A 22,670-nucleotide genomic window follows, 5' to 3' on the forward strand; every position below is an offset into this window, starting at 1 on the left:
AACACTGAATTTAAGCTATAAGGAGAGACGCTTGGATTGGTTTCTCTGGAGCAGAGAAGGCTGAGGGGGGGACATGATTGAGGTGCATAGGATTATGAGGGGTTTGGACAGGGTGAGGAGGGAGCATCTGTTCCCCCTTGGTTGAGGGGTCAATCATGAGGGGACATAGGGCGAGGGGCAGGTGATTCAGAGGGGGTTTGAGAAAAAAACTTTTCACTCAGAGGGTGGTGAGAACTGGAATGTACTATCTCAGAAGGTAGTGGAGGTTGGAAACCTTACAACCTTTATAGAATCCCCTCAGTGCAGAAGGAGACCATTTGGCCCATCGAGTCTGCACCGGCCACAATCCCACCCAAGTCCTATCCCCATAAGCCCACGCATTTACCCTAGCCAGTCCCCGTGACACTAAGGGGCAATTTAACATGGCCAATCCACCTAACCTGCACGTCTTTGGACTGTGGGAGGAAACCGGTGGAAACCCACGCAGACACGGGGAGAACGTGCAGACTCCGCACAGTCGGTGATCCAAGACAGGGTCCCTGGTGCTGTGAGGCAGCAGTGCTTGTCATTAGTGCTGCCCAGCTTTGGATGAGCACTGGAAATATCATAACATTTAAGGATATGGGACAAGTGCAGGAAAATGAGATTAACGCACTTTTAGTGGTAGTTATTGGTGCAGGCTTGATGGGCCGAAGGGCCTTTCCTGCACTGAATGACTTTATGAATCTATAATCCTGGGGTAATGTGAAGGAGTCTCCCTAGTAACAGAGTGTGTGTTGCAGAGGAATATGTTAGGCATGTGTGCTGCATAGTTGAAGGCGTGCTCCCTCAGAGGATCCTCTGTGCCTCAGCTGGGTAAAGAGCTGATGAGTACGGAGTGGAAATGTTGACGACTGGGAGAGCCTGATGACATCACTCCGCAGAATCCATTTTTAATCTGGCCATGACCCAACGGACTAATGATCCCAACAGACAATCCAAAGAAGAACGTACAGGGTAAATGGTAGGACTCTGAAGAGTGCAGTTGAACAGAGGGATCTGGGAATACAGGTACAGAATTCCCTAAAAGTGACGTCACAGGTGGATAGGGTCGTAAAGAGTGCCTTTGGTACATTGGCCTTTATAAATCGGAGTATCGAGTATAAAAGTTGGAGTGTTATGGTAAGGTTATATAAGGAGTTTAACAACACCAGGTTAAAGTCCAACAGGTTTATTTGGTAGCAAAAGCCACGGTGTGGCTTTTGCTACCAAATAAACCTGTTGGACTTTAACCTGGTGTTAAACTTCTTACTGTGTTTACCCCAGTCCAACGCCGGCATCTCCACATCAAGGTTATATAAGGCATTGGTGAGGCCGAATTTGGAGTATTGTGTACAGTTTTGGTCACCTAGTTACAGGAAGGATGTAAATAAGGTTGAAAGAGTGCAGAGAAGGTTCACAAGGATGTTGCCGGGACTTGAGAAGCTGAGTTACAGAGAGAGATTGAATAGGTTGGGACTTTATTCCCTGGAGCGTAGAAGATTGAGGGGAGATTTGATAGAGGTGTATAAGATTTTGATGGGTATAGATAGAGTGAATGCAAGCAGGCTTTTTCCGCTGAGGCTAGGGGAGAAAAAAACCAGAGGGCATGGGTTAAGGGTGAAAGGAGAAAAGTTTAAAGGGAATATTAGGGGGGGCTTCTTCACGCAGAGAGTGGTGGGAGTGTGGAATGAGCTGCCGGATAAAGTGGTAAACATTTAAGAAAAACTTGGACGGGTTCATGGATGAGAGGGGTGTGGAGGGATATGGTCCAAGTGCAGGTCAGTGGGACTAGGCAAAAAATGGTTCGGCACAGACAAGAAGGGCCAAAAGGCCTGTTTCTGAGCTGAAATTTTCTATGGTTCTATGGTTCTATGGCTCTGGAAGGCATTGTTCAGGAGATAACATCCCAGAACAGTGGCCTCAAGTGAGTTCAAAACCTCTCCCAACCGAACCTGCGAAATGCCCTGCGAGACTTTCACTCACCCAGCCAATCAGACACCAGCACCTTGCATTTATATAGCACCTTAATTTTCACAAAGCATCCAAAGGCGCTTCAGGGCCGTTATAAAGCAAATTTTCACACCAAGCCAAGGTGACGTTAAAAACATAGAAACTAGAAGCAGGAGAAGGCCATTCAGCCCTTCGAGCCTGCTCTGCCATTCATATTGATCACGGCTGATCATTAAATTCAATATCCTGATCCCCCCTTCCCCCCCCCATATCCCTTGATCCCTTTAGCCCCGAGAGCTATATCTAATTTCTTCTTGAAATCAGACGTTTTGGCCTCAGCTACTTTCTGTGGGAGTGAATTCCACACATTCACCACTCTCTGGGTGAAGAAATTTCTCCTCACCTCAGTCCTAAATTGTTTACCCCTTATCCTCAAACTATGACCCCTAATTCTGGACTCCCCCACCATTGGGAACATTCTTTCTGAATCTACTCTGTCTAACCCTGTTAGAATTTTATAAGTTTCTATGAGATCCCCTCTCACTCTTCTAAACTTCAGTGAATATAATCCTAACCGACTTAGTCTTTCCTCATATGACAGACCCGCCATCCCAGGAATCAGCCTGGTAAACCTTCGCTGAGCTCCCTCTATAACAAGGACATCCTTCCTCAGATAAGGACACCAAAACTGCACACAAGACTCCAGGTGGGGCCTCACCAACATTCTCGGCAGGTAGGACCACAAGTGTGGTCAAAGAGGACCATCTTAATGGAGGAAGGAGAGAGAGAGAGGTTTTGGGAGGGAATTCCAGCACAGAGGGCCCAGGTAGCTGAGGTTAAAGTCTATTTATTAGCCACTAATAGGCTTACATTAACACTGTAATGAAGTTACGGTGAAATTTCCCGAGTCGCCAAATTCTGGTGTCAGTTCGGGTACACTGAGGGAGAATTTAGCACGGCCAATGCACCCTAACCAGCACGTCTTTCGGACTGTGGGAGGAAACCGGAGCACCCAGAGGAAACCCACACAGACACGGGGAGAATGTGCAAACTCCGCACAGATAGTGACCCAAGCCAGGAATCGAACCCGGGTCCCTGGTGCTGTGGGGCAGGAGTGCTAACCACTGTGCCACCGTAGCATGGTCGCCAGCGGTGAAGCAGTCAAATTCAGGGTTCTACTCCTGCCCTCCACCCTACCATGCTCACAGTGGTTAGCACTGCTGCCGCACAGCACCAGGGGTCCGGGTTCGATTCCTGGCTTGGGTCACTGTCTGTGTGGAGTTTGCACATTCTCCCCGTGTCTGCATAGGTTTCCTCCGGGTGCTCCGGTTTCCTCTCACAGTCCGAAAGATGTGCAGGTTAGGTGGATTGGCCATGCTAAATTGCCCCTTAGTGTCCAAAGATGTGTGGGTTAGGTGGGTTGACCATGTTAAATTATCCCTTAGTGTCCAAAGATGTGCAGGTTAGGTGGATTGGCCAAGCTAAATTACCCCTTAGTGTCCAAAGATGCACGGGTTAGGTGGATTGGCCATGCTAAATTGCCCCTTAGTGTCCAAAGATGTGTGGGTTAGGTGGATTGGCCATGTTAAATTATCCCTTAGTGTCCAAAGATGTGCAGGTTAGGTGGGTTGACCATGTTAAATTGCCCCTTAGTGTCCAAAGATGTGCAGATTAGGTGGATTGACCAAGCTAAATTGCCCCTTAGTGTCCAAAGATGTGTAGGTTAGGTGGGTTGACCATGCTAAATTGCCCCTTAGTGTCCAAAGATGTGCAGATTAGGTGGATTGGCCATGCTAAATTGCCCCTTAGTGTCCAAAGATGTGTGGGTTAGGTGGATTGGCCATGTTAAATTATCCCTTAGTGTCCAAAGATGTGCAGGTTAGGTGGGTTGACCATGTTAAATTGCCCCTTAGTGTCCAAAGATGTGCAGATTAGGTGGATTGACCAAGCTAAATTGCCCCTTAGTGTCCAAAGATGTGTAGGTTAGGTGGGTTGACCATGCTAAATTGCCCCTTAGTGTCCAAAGATGTGCAGATTAGGTGGATTGGCCATGCTAAATTGCCCCTTAGTGTCCAAAGATGTGTAAGTTAGGTAGATTGGCCATGCTAAATTGCCCCTTAGTATCCAAAGATGTGTAGGTTAGGTAGATTGGCCATGCTAAATTGCCCCTTAGTGTCCAAAGATGTGCAGGTTAGGTGGATTGGCCATGCTAAATTGCCCCTTAGTGTCCAAAGATGTGTAGGTTAGGTGGATTGGCCATGCTAAATTGCCCATTAGTGTCCAAAGATGTGTGGGTCAGGGTGGATTGGCCGCTTTCTGCACTGTGGAGGTTCTGCGGTTCTCATTTTCTCTCTCTCTGTGTTTCTTTTCAGATGAGAAAAATGGCCAGTTTAGCCATCCTTCAGGGACTTCAATCCGAGGGGCCCAAAGCATGCCCAGGGCGTGGAACGACTCCGAGTCTGTCGAGCACTTCAGACGAGGGGATTCCAAACACTCGTCCTCTTTGAAAGAGAAACCCAAGCTTTTATCTTCCAATGGCACACAAAGTCAACCGTAAAAACAAACGCAAAAAAAAGAGGAAAAAGGAACTAGTGGAAAATAAGGCATCTGATGCTGTCTTTTGTGAGGATGTAAATATCTTTAAAAACGTGAAGAAAAATGGAACTGAAATACGACCTCTATAGTCCCATCTCATTTTATTATTTAAAAACAGACTGTGCAGTCCGCCAGCCAGGGTTGGGGCCTTCTCTGCCTTCTGAATTGATAACATCTCCAAGACGCTAGTGTCTGCTTCAGGAAGGTATGGGACATCGTCTCCGCAGTAGCCGCCTTCAGCTCAGTATATCGTTGGACCGAGGGTCTTGAGGCCCCTCCAGAACATTCCCTGCGCATCCCCCCCCCCGCAAGGGGGGGTGGGGGATTCAAAAAAAGGGGGAATATGGGTGGGGGGGGGGGGGTGTCAAGGGGGCGCGGGGAAGTGTAAGCTATCCAACAACCCGGATCCACGGAGTTATCCGAGGCGTCTTCAGCCAGGGAAAATTAGCGGAATGCTCCTCCAGCGCTTCGTAGCCTTGTGGACGGGATCGGTTGAGACAGAAATCAAAGGAGAAAGTGAACCGCTTGTATCCGGTTCTTTCCCAGCTGGCACTGCAGGTTGGTAGAGCCAACCCCGGCTTTATGGAAATGTCGCCCACCTTGCCCCGCCAAGAAGTCTTCAACAGCGGCGTCCAGGGACTGAGACCGACCGGAGCGCAAAGCGCCATCCGGTGTCCGACGGAGGGTCAAGTAAAATTCTCGCTTGGAAAACCCCATGAGACACTTCAACTGTTAACCCGCCTTTCTCCTCTGGGCCACGGAAACCCATTCCCAGAATGTATGGCTTGAGTCACTGTGCGGGTGGCTACTTTACTTACCTTCTGACACCGTTGCGGACAAGCCTGACCCCGGGGGGGAGGGGCGGGGGTGGGGTCGCTGCTATTTAGAATAGCGATGGTAATTTTGTTTGCAGGTCTGAGGCGAGATGCCGTTAGAATATGGACTGGAATATTGGGCCTGATCCCTGAGCTCCCGAACAGAATGTAAGCGGCGATGGCGAACCCCAGGAACTAGGGTCGGAACTGAGTCTGGCTCCGGTGCATCGCTTAGGAACAGGAGGAGGCCGTTCAGCCCCTCAATCCTATTCAGTTAGACCAAACCTGATCTCTCCTAATGTGGGGTGTGCTTTTCTTTATAATATTATTGGCTCTTCAACACACACACGCACATGCACTTAGAGTGGGGAGAAATGGGCAGGAATGTGGGATGTGGTGAGGTAGAGACCAGAGAAGGTTGTTGCGCAGGTACAATAACATATAAACATACTTGGATGAGGAACATGGATAGGAAAGGATTAGAGGGCAAACGTGGGCAATTGGGACCAGCTGAGAGAGCACCATGGACTGGTTGGGCCGAAGGGCCTGTTTCCATGCTGTATTGCTCAATGACCGACAGAAGAGATGGAGATACAGGGGACAATTTTAATTCCTCCCAACTGGCAGGGAACGGGAAACCGATTTGCAAGCTGCCTTACTTTCCTTCCGTTGGCTCCGAGGTGAGAACGACGAAAATCAACCCCGTCGTTAAGAGATGGGAAGAAACTGCGACAAAGGGAATTAGAGACCGAGAAAGCTCAAACAAGACGAAGGCCCACGGGAGCAGAAATAGCCAGAGAGTAATTAGACAGTTGGGAATGACCAGACTAAGCCTCAGAAATATTCCAATTGGATCAGCAGGGTGAGTTTTTATCCATACATCGGTCTGTGTGTGAAGTACGAGACCTCCAACCTTCCCTCTACTCCATGTCGATAGTTGGGGATCATTCAAGACCGATACAAGTTGCAGAGTCCTCCTCCATCACAGATGGAGGAACTTTGTCACCTCTGCTCAACCAGGTTTAGAATAAACCAACTTTCCGGGAGACGGAATAAAGGCACAAGCTCTCGCAAAGTTAATAGTACACCCATATGTGACCCCTCTGTTCCTGCTGAATCACTGAATTTCTACGGTCCAGCAGGAGGCCATTTGGCCCATCATGTCTGCCCCAGCCCTCCGAATGAGCAAATTCACTGAGTGCCCATTCTCCCGCCTTCTCCCCTCAGCCTCCAGAACATTCCTCCTTTTTCGGGACCTGTCTAGATTCCCTTTTTAATCCTCTGATTGAAACTGCCCCCACCGCACTGTCACCACCACGTAGGGTTTGCCGACTGGTAATATTAAACCAGGCAATGGCCCAGTGATATTATCGGTGGACTATTAATCCAGAAACTCAGCTAATGTTCTGGGGACCCGGGTTCGAATCCCGCCACAGCAGACAATGGAATTTGAATTCAGTAAAATAAAAATGTGGAATTAAGAATCTACTGATGACCGTGAAACCATTGTCGATTGTCGGAAAAAACCCATCTGGTTCACTACTGTCCCTTTCGGGAAGGAAATCTGCCATCCTTACCCGGTCTGGCCTACATGTGACTCCAGAGCCACAGCAATGTAGTTGACTCTCAACTGCCCTCCAAGGGCAACGGGGGATGGGCAATAAATGCTGGCCCAGCCAGTGACGCCCATGTCTACCGAATGGGTAAAAAAAACTCACCTGATGAAGGGGCAGCGCTCCGAAAGCTCGTGATTCCAAATAAACCTGTTGGACTTTAACCTGGTGTTGTGAGACTTCTTACTGTGCCCACCCCAGTCCAATGCCGGCATCTCCACATCATAAAAAAATGTTGCCCGCCCTCCCGCCGTGGCAGTACTGATTTTTGTCCCCCACTGACAGTCCTGATCTTTGGGGTTTATGGGGAGCCAGCGGACCCCTGGTAATTCACTCAAGTGCCTCCCCCAACCCCCAACCCCCTTGCTGGAGCCATTTCATCTAATAAATTAAATTGAGGGACTAGGCATGGAGGGCAGGACCTTAAAGGGGGTTCCATCTGAAACCAAAATACAAAGCATAAAAGAAATGTAAAACTTTCAACCAAAATGTGATTCAAAGGACCAATAATACACTCCAGTCCCTGCGGTGCCCAACGAGCACAGTGCCCTGGGACACCACATGCTCCCTCTGCAGGGACACCCATCCACAAATATAGCTGCGTCAGAGAGGCAGACAGTCAGTCAGACACGGCGGCACTGCTGCCTCACAGCGCCAGAGACCCGGGTTCAATTCCGGCTTGGGTCACTGTCTGTGCGGAGTCTGCACGTTCTCCCCGTGTGGGTTTCCTCCAGGTGCTCCGGTTTCCTCCCAAAGAAGTGCGGATTAGGTGGATTGGCCATGCTAAATTGCCCTTCAGTGTCAGGGGGACTAGCTAGGGTAAATGCGTGGGGTTATGGGGACCGGGTCTGGGTGGGATTGTTGTCGGCGCAGACTCGATGGGCCGAATGGCCTCCTTCTGCACTGTAGGGATTCTATGACCCGCCTTGCTGGAACCTGGGTGATAAAAGTCAACCGCCAACTCATCCCTGTCCCCAATCTGACGTCCAGTCGCCTGCAGGGAGGTCACAGGATGCCTATCAAGAACATTTTGATATTCCACACCCACCCGTGTCTCCCACGCGCACCCCTCTCCCCCACCTCCCCTTCCCTCCAACAAACTCCGGCTAGGCTCAGCAATGTTAATCATTACATCCAGAAATGTTAAGATTGATCAATAATCCACAAGTAGGTTAGAGGAATTGAGTAGTCAGGTGTACTGCAGTCTGATGTCCTGAAATTACCTGGGATTCTCCCACCATCCTGGTTAGTATCCACTGCTTGTCCGGCAGCACCTGCCAGAATTTCACCGGAAAACTGAAGAACGTCTTCTGCAATCCTTCCATATTAAAAAAAACTTTTCTTCAGATGAGTGGCCATTTGGCCCATCAAGCTATGTTTTCCACTGCGGCCTACTGTCCCACCACACCCTGCAACTACCTGGTGAATAACTCTGTGGAGTTCATGCCTCCTTCACACAACACCCCCCTGCCCCCCCCCCCCACTGCCCCCCTTCCATTTTTACAAAAGGGTCATACACCCATATGTAAAAATAAATAACCTAATGTTAGCCCCTCTATTCACTGACAGTGATGGCACAGTGGGTTAGCGCTGCCGCCCTCACAGGTCCAGGGACCCGGGTTTGATTCCCGGCTTGGGTCACTGTCTGTGCGGAGTCTACACGTTCTCCCCGTGCCTGCGTGGGTTTCCTCCGGGTGCTCCGGTTTCCTCCCACAGTCCCAAAGACGTGCTGGTTAGTTGCATTGACCGTGCTAAATTCTCCCTCAGTGTTACCCGAACAGGCGCCAAAGTGTGGCAACTCGGGGATTTTCACAGTAACTTCATTAGTAACTAGAAGCAGGAGGAGGCCTTTCGGCCCTTCAAACCTGCTCCACCATTCATTATGATCATGGCTGATCATCAAATTCAATATCCTGATCCCCCCCTTTCCCCCCCATATCTCTTGATCCCTTTAGCCCCAAGAGCTATATCTAATTTCTTCTTGAAACCACACAACGTTTTGGCCTCAACTACTTTCTGTGGGGGTGAATTCCACACATTCACCACTCTGGGTGAAGAAATTTCTCCTCACCTCAGTCCTAAAAGGTTTACCCCTTATCCTCAAACTCTGACCCCCTAGTTCTGGACTCTCCCCACCATTGGGAACATTCTTTCTGAATCTACCCTGTAAACTGCAGTGTTAATGTAAGCCTACTTGTGACACTAATAAATAAACTTTAACAGGATCACAGAATTGCTACGGTGCAGCAGGAGGCCATTTGGCCCATCGTGTCTGCCCCAGCCCTCCGAATGAGCAAATTCACTGAGTGCCCATTCTCCCGCCTTCTCCCCTTAACCCCCAAAACATTCTTCCTTTCTCGACAGCTGTCCCATTTCCTTTTTATTCCTTCAATTGAAACTGCTTCCACTGCACTCTCTCCGCCAGGTAGGCTTTGCTGAATGAAAACATTAAAGCAGATGAAAACTGCATCCCGTGATGCCACCCCTCTGCCCACAAAGAGAATGGTCCAGTGAGGATCCGACTTTGGGCCTTGAGCTAGGTCCCCCAATAGCACAAACGACAGCCTCTGTTGTTTTATCCACGGTGGTTAGCACTGCTGCCTCACAGCGCCAGGGACCCGGCTTTGATTCACGGCTTGGGTCACTGTCAGAGCGGAGTCTGCACATTCGCCCCGTGTCTGCGTGGGTTTCCTCCGGGTGCTCCAGTTTCCTCCCACAGTCCGAAAGACGTGCTGGTTAGGGTGCATTGGCCATGCTAAATTCTCCCTCAGTGTACCTGAACAGGTGCCGGAGTGTGGCGACTAGAGGATTTTCACTAACTTCATTGCAGTGTTAATGTAAGCCTACTTGTGACACCAATAGATAAACGTTAGAAAGCTTAATTTTAAATTCTCCAACCGAAATGTGGAAACTGTTGTGAAGACAGATGGCCTACCAACCTAGTTATTCCCAATTTCTAAAAAGATTTTGAAGAATTTTTCTTTGCAAAGTCAAGTAGCCAACCAAAGCCTCCCAACCCTAACCCTTACCAACCTAACCCTTACCAACCTAACCCTTACCAACCTAACCCTTACTAACCTAACCCTTACCAACAGGGTTAAAAACTTTCCAGTTCAAGTAACTCAAGAAGAAATTAGGTCTCGCCCTTGTTGCTCTCCCTCAGTATACCCGAACAGGCGCCAGAGTGTGGCGACTAGGGGGATTTTCACAGCAACTTCATTGCAGCGTTAATGTAAGCCTACTCGTGACACTAATAAATAAACTTATAGTTAAAACTTAAACTGTGGGAAGTGGCTAGGGAACTCAAAAGTTTAAGTTTATTAGTGTCACGAGTAGGCTTACATTAACACTGCAATGAAGCGACTGTGAAAATCCCCAAGTCGTCACACTCCGGCGCCTGTTCGGGGACCCAGAGGGAGAATTTAGCACGGCCAATGCACCTAACCAGCACGTCTTTGGGACTGTGGGAGGAAACCAGAGCACCCGGAGAAAACCCACGCAGACACGGGGAGAACGTGCAGATTCCGCACAGACAGTCACCCAAGTCAGGAATCGAACCCGGGTCCCTGGCGCTGTGAGGCAGCAGCGCTAACCCACTGTGCTACCCTGCTGCCCCAAAAGAAGGGATACAAATGCACTATTATCAATCGCCCACTGTGACAACAAAATTGAATCTCAACGTAGTTGGAGTAGGGAAAAATAAAGACTGACCGCCCCCCTCCCCCCCCTCCCGTCCGCCCACCCAGTGTTTGAATGCATTAGTTTCCTTTGATTGAGGTGATCAGGGTTGTGGGGGTTGGGGGGGAGAAGGGGATGGGGTTGGGTTGCAATTTGATTCTCAGCTGGACAAAGCATCCATCCCAACCTGCGTGTTTCCGCCACCAGTATTTCTTTCTCAGCCCCCCCCATTTCTGATCGTAGCTCCTGTGTGTCGAACTCCTGTCTGTACACAATGTATGGATGTGTGTGTGTGTGTTTTATTTTAAAGTTGACAATATGCAGTAAAACTGAACGTGCTGTATAATCCGGTCCACAGTCCAGAACTCAACAAGAATTCTAAGTTTGCAATGGACGATTCGAAAAGCAGCAGGATGCTCACGTGCAAGGTGGGGTTTTTTTTCCCCCTCCACGTCCACCACATTGTTTTATTTGATGCCATGAATATAGTACTTCCTTATCAACTGAACAAACCTGTAAATTTGTATATGAATTTAGTGGGCTAGTTTAAATTAACAAATAAAGTCATATACGAGAAATAAATCAGCCTTTCTGTTTGTTTTTTCTTCCCCCTGCTACGGTGGTTAGCGCTGCAGCCTCACAGCGCCAGGAACCCGGGTTCGATTCCCGGCTTGGGTCACTGTCTGTGTGGAGTTTGCACGTTTTCCCCGTGTCAGCGTGGGTTTCCTCCGGGTGCTCCGGTTTCCTCCCACAGTCCAAAGATGTGCAGGTTAAGTGGATTGGCCATGCTAAAATTCCCCTCAGTGTCCAAAGGTGCGCAAGTTAGTGGGATTGGTCATACTAAATTGCCCCTTAATGTCCCATGATGCGCAGGTTAGGTGGATTGGCTGTGTTAAATTGCGCCATTGTGTCCAAAGATGTGTAGGTTAGGTGGATTGGCCATGCTAAATTGCCCCTTAGTGTCCAAAGATGTGCAGGTTAGGTGGATTGGCCGGGCTAAATTGCTCCTTAGTTGTCCAAAGCTGTGCAGGTTAGGTGGATTGGCCATGCTAAATTGCCCCTTAATGTCCCACGATGTGCAGGTTAGGTAATTGGCCATGCTAAATTGCGCCATTGTGTCCAAAGATGTGCCGGTTAGGTGGATTGGCTATGCTAAATTGCCCCTTCATGTTCCAAGACGTCCAGGTTAGCTGTATTGGCCATGCTAAATTGCCCATTAGTGTCCAAAGATATGTAGGTTGGCCGGATTAGTGCGGTAAATACATGGAGTGACTGGGATATGGTGGAGTTGGGCCTGGGTAAGAGTCAGTGCAGACTCGATGGGCTGAAAGGCCTCCTTCAGCACTGTCGGGATTCTATGACAATGCAAACCGTGCAAATTTTAACACAGAATAAAAGGTAAAGGTGCCGTAGGCCCTTTGAGGGGGAGAACTGACTGATGGTGATTTAACCTGAGGTTCATCACACCTCGGGCGAGGAACAAGGTTGAGAATGGGGGGGTCTTTATGAATAGCCTCAGCCAGCACAGGAATTGAACCCTCGCTCTTGGTGTCACTCTACATCACAAACCAGCCATCCAGCCAGCTGAGTTGACCTACTCCCACCTGCATAAAAGGGATGCAAAGTGCCGTTGGGAGTAGCGCTGACCGGTGTGTCCTGGAAGACTTGATTCCCTCAGTAGATCAGGAAAAAACCCCCACACAAATGCACAGCAGGGCGGCACGGTGGCTAGCACTGCTGCCTCACAGCATCAGGGATCCGGGTTTGAATCCTGGCTTGAGTGACTATTTGTGTGGAGTTTCCACGTTCTCCCCATGTCTGCATGTGTTTCCTCCGGGTGCTCCCGTTTCCCCTCTCAGTCCAAAAAGATGTGCTGGTTAGGGTGCATTGTCTATGCTAAATTCTCCCTCAGTGTACCCGAACAGGTGCTGGAGTGTGGTGACTAGGGGATTTTTACAGTAATTTAATTGCAATGTTAATGTAAGCCTACTTGTGACACTAATAAATAAACTTGAAGGGGGATTAGCAGGGTAAATACATAGGGTTACAGAGAATAGGTCTTGGGTGGGATATGGTCAGTGCAGGCTCAATGGGCCGAATGGCCTCCTTCGGCACTGTAGGATTCTAATATAATTACTGTGTGCATCTTTACATTAAGTTATCAGATGCAGCCGAAGCTGACTATAAAGTCCCAGATTTGTTCCATGGAGAGGAGGCTTGTCCAAGGTGGGCCCATGTGGATACGGCCCACATGCAGCACCCAATCCAGCTGCCCAAACTTTCCGCCAAAGAGAGACGTTTCAATGGATCTGTATCATTTTGCTCCTCCAATCAGTGGTCTGTTCCTCTCCCGCTCTTTTGTTGTGGATAAGCACACTAACCAATGAGAGATTGACCGCGCGAGGGACCGCGAGTGACCGCGCGAGGGAGCGCGAGAGTGACCGCGCAAGGGAGCGCGAGAGTGACCGCGCAAGGGAGCACGAGAGTGACCGCGCAAGGGAGCGCGAGAGTGACCGCGCAAGGGAGCACGAGAGTGACCGCGCAAGGGAGCACGAGAGTGACCGCGCAAGGGAGCACGAGAGTGACCGCGCAAGGGACCGCAAGAGGGAGTGTGAGAGGGACCACGCGAGGGAGCGTGAGTGTGACCGCGCAAGGGAGCGCGCATGACTACGTGAGGGAGCGCGAGTGACCGCACAAGGGAGTGCGAGAGTGACTGTGTGAGGGAGCAAGAGAGTGGGTAAGGGAGTGAGTGTGGACAGTGTATGTTTGTGTGGGGTGAGAGAGACAGGAAGACACTGGGAGTGTGTGCACGCCTGGGAAGTGCGAGACTGACCGACTGTGTGGAGGCGAGTGTGAGTCTGCCTTACGCCTAGTCACAAGTTTCCCACCAATTGTACCACTGCATACCACCACCCCCCTACCCCCCCCCCCCCCCACCATATACACGTCCCCACACATTGTTCATTTTTTAAAAACTTGAACTTTTAAAAAAAATTATCGTGGTGCCAAACTTTTATCTTTCCGAGATTTGCTCACCAGCCTCTTGTGTAAGAAAAGTATGTAAACATGCCATCTCTCCCACCCCGAGTGAAAAGTTTGGACAAGCCTGGTGCAGGAGTTAGGTGGTTTCAGCCAGGGCAACACTGGGGCCATTACAATCGCTCTTGGCAGCACTGGGCTGGAGGAAAACTGGAGGCAAAATGGACATGAGCCTGTGTGAGATGAGGATAGAGTTGGGTTTAGCGGGGCCCCACAAGAGCCCAGTGCCACTGTCCAGAATTACACTGAACTAATGGAGTGGAGGGGGGACTGGTGCCTGTACAACAGGGGCATATCCAGGAGGAGAGCTGGAGCAAGATTCGTACTTTTCATTCTTTGTCAAAGGTGTGTCCACTCAATAAGAAGCTTTAGATCAGAAGGAATTTCATATGGGAGGAAACTTAAAAAAGAGAACTCAAGGATGACTAGTGGCTCTCCTGTGACATTGCAACCATAGAATCCCTACAATGCACAAGGAGGCCATTCGGCCCATCGAGTCTGCACCGACCACAATCCCACCCAGGCTTTATCCCCATAACCCCATGCATTTACCCTAGCTAGTCCCCCTGACACTGAGGGACAATTTAGCATGGCCAATCCACCTAACCCGCACATCTTTGGAGTGTGGGAGGAAACTCATGCAGGCACGGGGAGAACGTGCAGACTCCGCACAGAGAGTGACCCGAGGCCGGAATTGAGCTTGGGTCCCTGACGCTGTGGGGCAGCAGTGCTAACCCACTGTGCCACCGCATATGTTAGACATGTTCTATAAAGTTTATTTATTAGTGTCACAAATAGGCTTACACTAACAATGCAGTGACGTTACTGCGAAAATCCCCTAGTCGCCACACTCTGGCGCCTGTTCGGGAGGGAGAATTTAGCGTGGCCAATGCACCTAACCAGCTCGTCTTTCAGACTGTGGGAGGAAACCGGAGCACCTGGACGAAACCCACGCAGACACGGGGAGAACGTGCAGACTCTGCACAGACAGTGACCCAAGCCGGGAATCGAACCTGGGTCCCTGGCGCTGTGAGGCAGCAGTGCGAACCACTGTGCCACCGGTATCCCTTTAAGGTCACTCTGTTAACTCCAAAGAGGTGCGGGTTAGGGGGGATTGGCCACGCTAAATTGCCCCTTAGTGCAAGGGGGATTAGCAGGGTAAATATGTGGGGTTATGGGGATAGGGCCTGGGTGGGATTGTTGTCCATGCAGGCTCGATGGGCCAAATACCCTCCCTCTGCAGGGATTCTACGATCAAATTGTGAAGTAAATACAGGGCAAAGTCAGTTGGATTACAAGTTCGAACACTGATGTGTTACAGATACATTTTAAAAATGAAAGTTGAAAGAATGCCAGAAACCATACACAGCAAATGTTAAAGGTATTCTTTTTATTTTTCAGTTTTCTTGTGAGATGCAGTGTATGATCTTAAGAGTTATATTACATCCAGTATTAATAGACTACCTTAGGCTTTCTGTAAATTAACAACTCATTGCAGCAACACGCTAGCACCGTCAGTGCAGTTGTGGGTTGAAACCAAAGCACGCCTTTTTTGATCTGGTATTGTCAGTGTGTAATCTCTTCCTAATAGTGAATAGCTGTGGACCCCGCACTATCCTTTCGCACTCATCCCAAGCCTAAGGGTTCCTAACGAGGGAGAAACAAAACTAAGAATCTACAAGCAAAATCAAATCAAATTATAAGAAAGATGACTGGGGGTGCGTTTTGCCTTGGCATCTCGTTACAATGCGCCACACCTGACAACGTTGCGGGCATCCCCGTCACAGGCTTAGAAGTAGTCAGCATCGAATATTATTCAAGTTCAAAATGAGATGTTGCGAGCAGAAATCATTGCCAACACATGCCTCCAGCCACTGAGAGAGAGAAATTCTTCCTCATAGCGAACTCAACCCAGCCTGCGGAATGAGCCAAGTTCCACCTTGTGATCACACTAAGCTCATATTCCCAAGGTCAAATTGTTGAGTTCCAGTCCACTAGCCTGGGAGTGAACCGCCTAGAGAAAACATACATCTGCTTAATAATTTGATTTTTAAAAAAAAAACACACACACACACACACACACACACACACACGCCGTCCAAAAAGGATGGCGCAGCTTCAGAATGACAGACTGGCTTCATTGCCACTCAAATGCTTCAGCGCAGTCCAACATAACCTTTAACCCTGATATGTACATTTAAATAATGTATGTGTCCGCTCCCTGCGACTCGGCCAAAAGCACCCAGTGGTTCAGTCACCAAACACAGTCATTTCTACGGGCACTTGTTTCAAAATCTTTGCTCTAGATGCAAGAAATAAAATCATAAAACAGTGAAACGGGAGTTCAGCACTCGCTAACACAACGTACAGTGGCTACGGCAGCAAGTGATCTCTCCGGCTGTGAAGTAAAACACGCCCTTCAGAGGCCTCGAGCTCAACCATTCTCACAGCTCTCGTGAATTCAGTTCAGACGCACCTCCTCACTCCCAATCACCTCGCCACCGCTACAAATGACATGGGATTTGTCATTTTCTAATTCCCTGGTCCGTCCACCGCACTAAAGCAGTTAAAACAACATTTGGCATTGTAGCTATCCTATCCGCAAATCATTTTCTACACAAAAGCACGCCGTTCCTCTCAATTCTCCCTTGGGCTCGTCACTGCCGCGCACATCAGGGAAGGGATTGCTCTGAGCCAGTCTCCAAGTGTGCAGGAGAATCTCAGCGGGTCTGACAGCATTTGGGGAGAGGGAATAGAGCCAAGGGACGGGATTTTACAGCTTCGCTCGTCCCCAAACCGTAAAATCCCGCCCGAGGTCAACGGACTTGCCCATGGTCGGCCCCTCGCCCGCTCCGATTCCAGTGGTGGGCGGAGCGGTAAGATTCCGGCCAGTGTTTCGACTGACTCGAAACGTTGGCTCTATTCTCTCTCCACAGATGCTGTCAGACCCGCTGGGATTTTCCAGCATTTTCTGTTTTGGTTTCAGATTCCGGCATCCGCTGGAATCTAGGTGTGCAAGATCCAGTAATCCTGCAGAGCTCTCTTACAGAGCTAACACCAGTACTCGTTATCCTGAACATCACTCTTCCTGGGCCTGCAATGCTATCAGTCCCAGGAACTTGGGTCTGGTTACACGATGAGAGGCGGAGAGAGAGAATAAACCACACATCTGCTGCCAGCTGCAATCCTTGTGGAGCAAACGTGCCAAGTTTAAATCTACAAAACCTGGATTAAAACCATCATAATACCCACGTATACTGTACGCAAAGGATCAATGGCGTTACCGGCACTCCAAACATCAGATAGTCACTCCAAGCAAAGTGCCAATGCAGCCCGTGTTCTGCTCCAGTCAACAAAAGGGATACAACCCTTCAAAATAAATAATATTTGCACCAATTGAAACAAAAGTCAGATCCTCCAGCCACTACTGAGATTTTTAAATATGTTATAATAACCTTTGCAAATTTGATCTTACCACAGAGCAAATCAGGATAAGGTTGAATAAAATTTACAGATTAATAAAATGTATTGAAGTACACTGCATTGTTACGGTCTTAAATCAAAGCTGGAAACATAAATCTGCTCATAAACCTCGTCCACTTCAGATGTCACTGACAGGCTGGACCCTGTGCTGGCCACCCATTCTGATCAGTATAACACGCAAGCAATAACCCCCACCCCCATCTCTCTTCCCAAATAGTGGCTTCCACTGTCAAGCTACCCATTTAAAAGTCCAGTTGTTACCAGCTGTGCTTCACAATCCAAAGCAGAGAAAATTGAAATTAAAACCGATTTACTAATGATAAAAACTGCTCATTTCTAACCCTTGCCGGAGGGACTGGCCCTGACTGCGATACGCTTCTACTGGTGCTGTATCGGAAAAGGAACAAACGCTAATTGCAGCCAGAGGAAAGGAACTTTAAAACACACATCTGATAAGAAAGTAATTAAATCACAGGCGGCATGGTGGCACAGTGGTTAGCACTGCTGCCTCACAGCGCCAGGGACCCGGGTTCGATTCCCGGCTTGGGTCACTGTCTGTGTGGAGTTTGCACATTCTCCCCGTGTCTGCGTGGGTTTCTTCCGGGTGCTCCGGTTTCCTCCCACAGACAGATGTGCAGGTTAGGTGGATTAGCCATGCTAAATTGCCCCTTAGTGTCAGGAGGACTAGCTAGGGTAAATACATGGGGTTATAGGGGATAGGGCCTGGGTGAGATTGTGGTTGGTGCAGGCTCGATGAGCTGAATGGCCTCTATCTGCACTGTAGGATTCTATTTTAGGATTACTGGACTCGGGTTATTGCTAATACGCAAAGATCTGTACTCTGCTTACTCTTGGTGTTCCATACTTCATCTAACTCGCATTCAACAGAGAATCGAAATGACTTTCTGAGATGTTTTTAATGGTTCTGGTATCTCAGCAGTATCCGGACAACTCTGCAACTGTGAGATTAGCCTCCAGTTCTCAAAAAGATTATGTTAGCGAGAACTGAGGAATTAGTTTGCAAATTGCAGCCCGTCAAGGCTTCAGCTCGACAGGGGGAGGGCGGAGAAACAGGGAGGGAGCGCTGTTGGGTCACGCAAACACTTCCATCCACCTTCCAATCTGCTTTGGAATCAAAGATCTCAGGGGAGGTAGGTGTCAGGATCTTGAGGATGCCTCAGGTGACTGTTACCTCAGTGGGGGTCAGGGCAGCGCGGGAGAAAGTGCTGGCAAGCCAGTGGGTGTGTTTGCTTCTTATATGCCACTATATAAAGATTAAAAATATTAGTGAGAAGAGAAAGAAGGGCATGAGGCACAATCTAAATGGTTTCCAGGCTGAACCCATTGTTTTGCACTTTTCCCACTACTTCCCAAACTGTATAATCCAGTTTAACCCGGAGAAGAGAGAACTAGAAACTTTACCTGCGACGCTATTTTCATTCCAAAGTTAATTTGGCTCCAAAGGGATACACCGCAGTAAAATTCATTCAGATAATAAGATGATTTAAACCCAGAGGCACAATGGGGAGGTGATTTGATACCCACTGCTCTGAAGTCTTCAGTTGAACTATCTTCACCTGTCCCACCACTCCCAAGTCAGTAGTGTAATGCGTCAATGCTAAAATGAAACTATAACTTAACAGTCTTAATCCTGCCCCACAAACAATGGGCTACAGCGCACACTGGTCTTAGCTCGACACTGCCTAGCAGTGGCAAGGCCGTGGGATAATGGGAAAATGCCACGCCGCTGCAGCTTTCCAAGGCTGCGTGTGAGGCTTGTTGTGGAGAGGGGGCAGAGGAGACCTTTACTCTGCAGTTAATGCACACTATAATGACGTGGCCTGAGCTGACAAAGGAAAGCATTCCGTTCCCCAGTTCCTTTCACTCCAACGAGCACAACTGATGCCGAGAGGACTCGGAGATATTCCAGTTTTACAAATGTTCATAGCCACGGGTATTTTTTTTTAAAAAATGGTCATGTGACACTTCTAAACTCACAGATAAACCAAAGATTACAAGCAGGATATGAAACAAGTGATAGGTCACAAAGGATCTACTGACCCACTACAAAGGCTATCTTCAATGGAGCTCAACTGGACAGCAACGAGCTCTACAACAATAAAAGGGACGTGGTGGGGAAAGGAGAAGGTGGCAGGAATAGCAGCAAGTCTCTTGAAGCAAAAAAACCCCATCTCCAGCTTGGTTACAAATATATCCCAGGAATCGTCAACACAGAACCCCCCCACCCTCCCCCTACGAGTATACAACGGGAGCCTTCATCCGCTCCAAACCACAAACCATATGAGGTTTCTCTAAGGATCGTTCTAATCTCTCTGCCTGCAGATTTGTGGCATCCAGGCCACGTTCTGTGCCAAACTGAAGTTTATTTATTAGTGTCGCAAGTCGGCTTACATTAACACTGCAATGAAGTTACTGTGAAAATCCCCTTAGTTGCCACACTCTGGCTGGCGCCTGTTCGGGTACACTGAGGGAGAATTTAGCATGGCCAATGCACCCTCACCAGCATGTCTTTGGTCTGTGGGAGGAAACCGGAGCATCCGGAGGAAGCCCACGCAGACACGGGGAGAACGTGCGAACTGCGCACAGACAGTCACCCAAGCCGGGAATCGAAGTCAGGCCCCTGGCGCTGTGAGGCAGCAGCGCTAACCCGCCGTGCCGCCCAGAGAATGGTAGCGGAGGACCGAGTGAAAAAAAACCGGACAATTGGCGCGTGACAGCGAGTGACGCCCGTCATTTCATGGAACGCCGACAGATCCATCCATAACCGGCGGCAAGCGAGTTAGGAGAATCTTTCGCATAAGTGAAAGAACTCGTTACTTGCTGTCACTAGGGTGCTGAGGTGGAAGGGGGTTTGACAACACCACGTACTGTTTAACATTGAGAAAGATGATACTCTGTGAGGTAAAGGAGAGCTGCGGTACTGGGGGCGGGGGCTCGACGCCGTCACCGTTTTGGGCCACTTGGAATCACTGATTTGTTGGTCACATGTTACTTCAACGTTGCCATGGGCAACATGATCTCTTAAGTTATTATTCTTTCCACTAAAGAAAATAATTCTAATATCCATGATGTGCATTGGCCACCCTGCTCATCTGTGGTCAACATGGTTCTGGGGCTGTGGCTCACCACAGAGCAGAACATCCGTTAAGTCCCTCATCACGGCCGTTTCCTTGGGGTCGATGAGATTGAACTCCCTGACAAAGATCAGAAAGTGCATGTAGACAGTATTGAGGTGCGGGTACAGTTCAAGGGCCACAACCTCCTTGAAGTGGGCACAGTAGATGTGAGCGAGAACGTGGAAGAGGTAGCGGCAGATCTTCTGAACGAGGGATTCAAAGGAACTCGGGAAGTCTTTACCTGTTGGCAAAACGGGAGGGCAGTCAGTTCACAAGAGCAATGGTTCTGCATTTGCTTGGGCAGTCACGAGCACAGACAAACATGGGCGCACCGACACAAAAAAAAAGAGGTTAATGGTGTCAGTGTAACGTTTCTGTCTCACATCAAAATGTTCTACAAGGAAGAGAACAAACACAGAATCAGTCCTCTTTTTCAATGGATGTGCGTGAAGCCATCATTTTGAGCTGATTAGAATCCCTACAGTGCAGAAGGAGACCATTCGGCCCATTGAGTCTGCACCGATCACAATCCCCTCCAGGCCCTATCCTCGTAACATTTACCCTGCTAATCTCCCTGACACTAAGGAGTAATTTAGCACGGCCAATCCACCTAACCAGTACATCTTTCAGACTGTGGGAGGAAACCGGGGCACCCGGAGGAAACCCACGCAGACACTGGGAGAACGTGCTGACTCCACACAGACAGTTACCCAAGCTGGGAATTGAACCCAGGTCCCTGGCACTGTGAGACAACAATGCTGACCACTGTGCCACCGTGCCGCATGGTAAATTTTGGACATTTACAGACAGTCACTGATCCATAGTCTGCAATACGAAGTGGTGATTTACTAAGTGAGATGTACAAAATGCACAAATGTACAAATGTACAAAATGCAAAATGTACAAAATGCACCAGATTCAGACAGGTAACGACAATATTTGTTTGCTATGTAATCATTCGGGAATGAAAACCAGAGAGTAAAAATCAAGCTTACAACAAATTCATTAACATAGATTTTTTAAAGTTAATTTATTAGTGTCACAAGTAGACTTACATTAACACTGCAATGAAGTTACTGTGGAAATCCCCTAGTCGCCACACTCTGGCGCCTGTCCGGGTACACTGAGGGAGAATTTAGCATGGTCAATACACCTAACCAGCACGTCTTTCGGACTGTGCGAGGAAACCGGAGCATCCAGAGGAAACCCATGCACACACAGGGAGAACATGCAGACTCCGCACAGACAATGACTCAAGCCAGGAATCGAACCGAGTCCCTGGTGCTGTGAGGCAGCAGTGCTAACCATTGTGCCACTCTGTCGCCCCAGCGCAGTAGATTGAGTAGATTGTGTCAATAATGTGCAATAGAGTGCAAGAAGATTAGTTTCCTGATGGCACATAAAGGTTCTGCTTGATTCCGGCCAGGGCAACAGGTTAAGGGGTCAAAGGTTATGAGGAAAAGGCAGGAGAATGGGGTTGAGAAACTTATCAGCCATGATTGAATGGAGGAGCAGACTTGACGGGCCGAATGGCCTAACTCTGCTCCAATGTATTATGGGCGTAACGGGCAGAAAACACATCGCACGTGGAAATACACTTGTAAAAACTCACCATACTTGGTAGGGAAGATTTCCTCATCGGTCAGTAGTTTTTGGATGTGCGTCATCACTAAGTCAATATACTGAGGTGCAGTACACTTTATTTTCTTCCCTCGCTCATCTGTCCAGAAGTACTGACTGCAACAATGACACAAATTATAGGAAACAGGATGAGCTTCAAGATGCATCTACCTGGAGTCATAGAGGTTTACAGCATGGAAACAGGCCCTTCGGCCTAACTTGGCAACTTGGCCAATCTGTCCTTTTATTTAACCACTAAGCCAGTCCCAATTGCCTGCGTTTGGCCCATATCCCTCTATACCCATCGTACCCATGTATACCAGGTCTAAATGTTTTTTAAAACACAAAATTGTACCCGCCTCTACTACTACCTTTGGCAGCTTGTTCCAGACACTCACCACCCTCTGTGTGAAAAAATTGCCCCACTGGACCCTTTTGTATCTCTCCCCTCTCACCTTAAACCTATGCCCTCTAGTTTTAGACTCCCTTACCTTTGGGAAAAGATATTGACTATCTAGCTTATCTCCTCATTATTTTATAGACCTCTATAAGATCACCCCTCAGCCTCCTACGCTTCAGAGAAAAAAGTCCCAGTCTATGCAGCCTCTCCTTGTAACTCAAACCATCAAGTCCCGGTAGCATCCTAGTAAATCTTTAAAGTTTATTTATTAGTCACAAGTAAGGCTCACATTAACACTGCAATGAAGTTACTGTGAAAT

At 48.7% G+C, this 22,670-nt stretch overlaps 1 protein-coding gene across 2 annotated transcripts in view; it reads right to left on the reverse strand.

Annotated features, from left to right (window-relative positions):
* Positions 1-15,081: 15,081 nt before the first annotated feature.
* The window catches only part of LOC144488652 (MOB kinase activator 2-like), a 28,278-nt gene continuing 20,689 nt past the window's right edge, over positions 15,082-22,670 (reverse strand). The window contains exons 4-6 of one of the 2 annotated variants that reach the window (XM_078206724.1): positions 21,944-22,068; positions 20,342-20,572; positions 15,082-15,725 (exon numbers count right to left, since the gene is read on the reverse strand). In XM_078206724.1, coding sequence (XP_078062850.1) covers positions 15,706-15,725; positions 20,342-20,572; positions 21,944-22,068 — 376 coding nt within the window. In that variant the 3' untranslated portion in view covers positions 15,082-15,705. Of the gene's footprint in view, positions 15,726-19,137; positions 20,573-21,943; positions 22,069-22,670 lie in introns of those variants that run through there. The other variant, XM_078206723.1, reaches the window with a different exon arrangement.

Source organism: Mustelus asterias, unplaced genomic scaffold, assembly GCF_964213995.1.
Source record: "Mustelus asterias unplaced genomic scaffold, sMusAst1.hap1.1 HAP1_SCAFFOLD_1741, whole genome shotgun sequence".
Taxonomy (NCBI): Eukaryota; Metazoa; Chordata; class Chondrichthyes; order Carcharhiniformes; family Triakidae; genus Mustelus; species Mustelus asterias.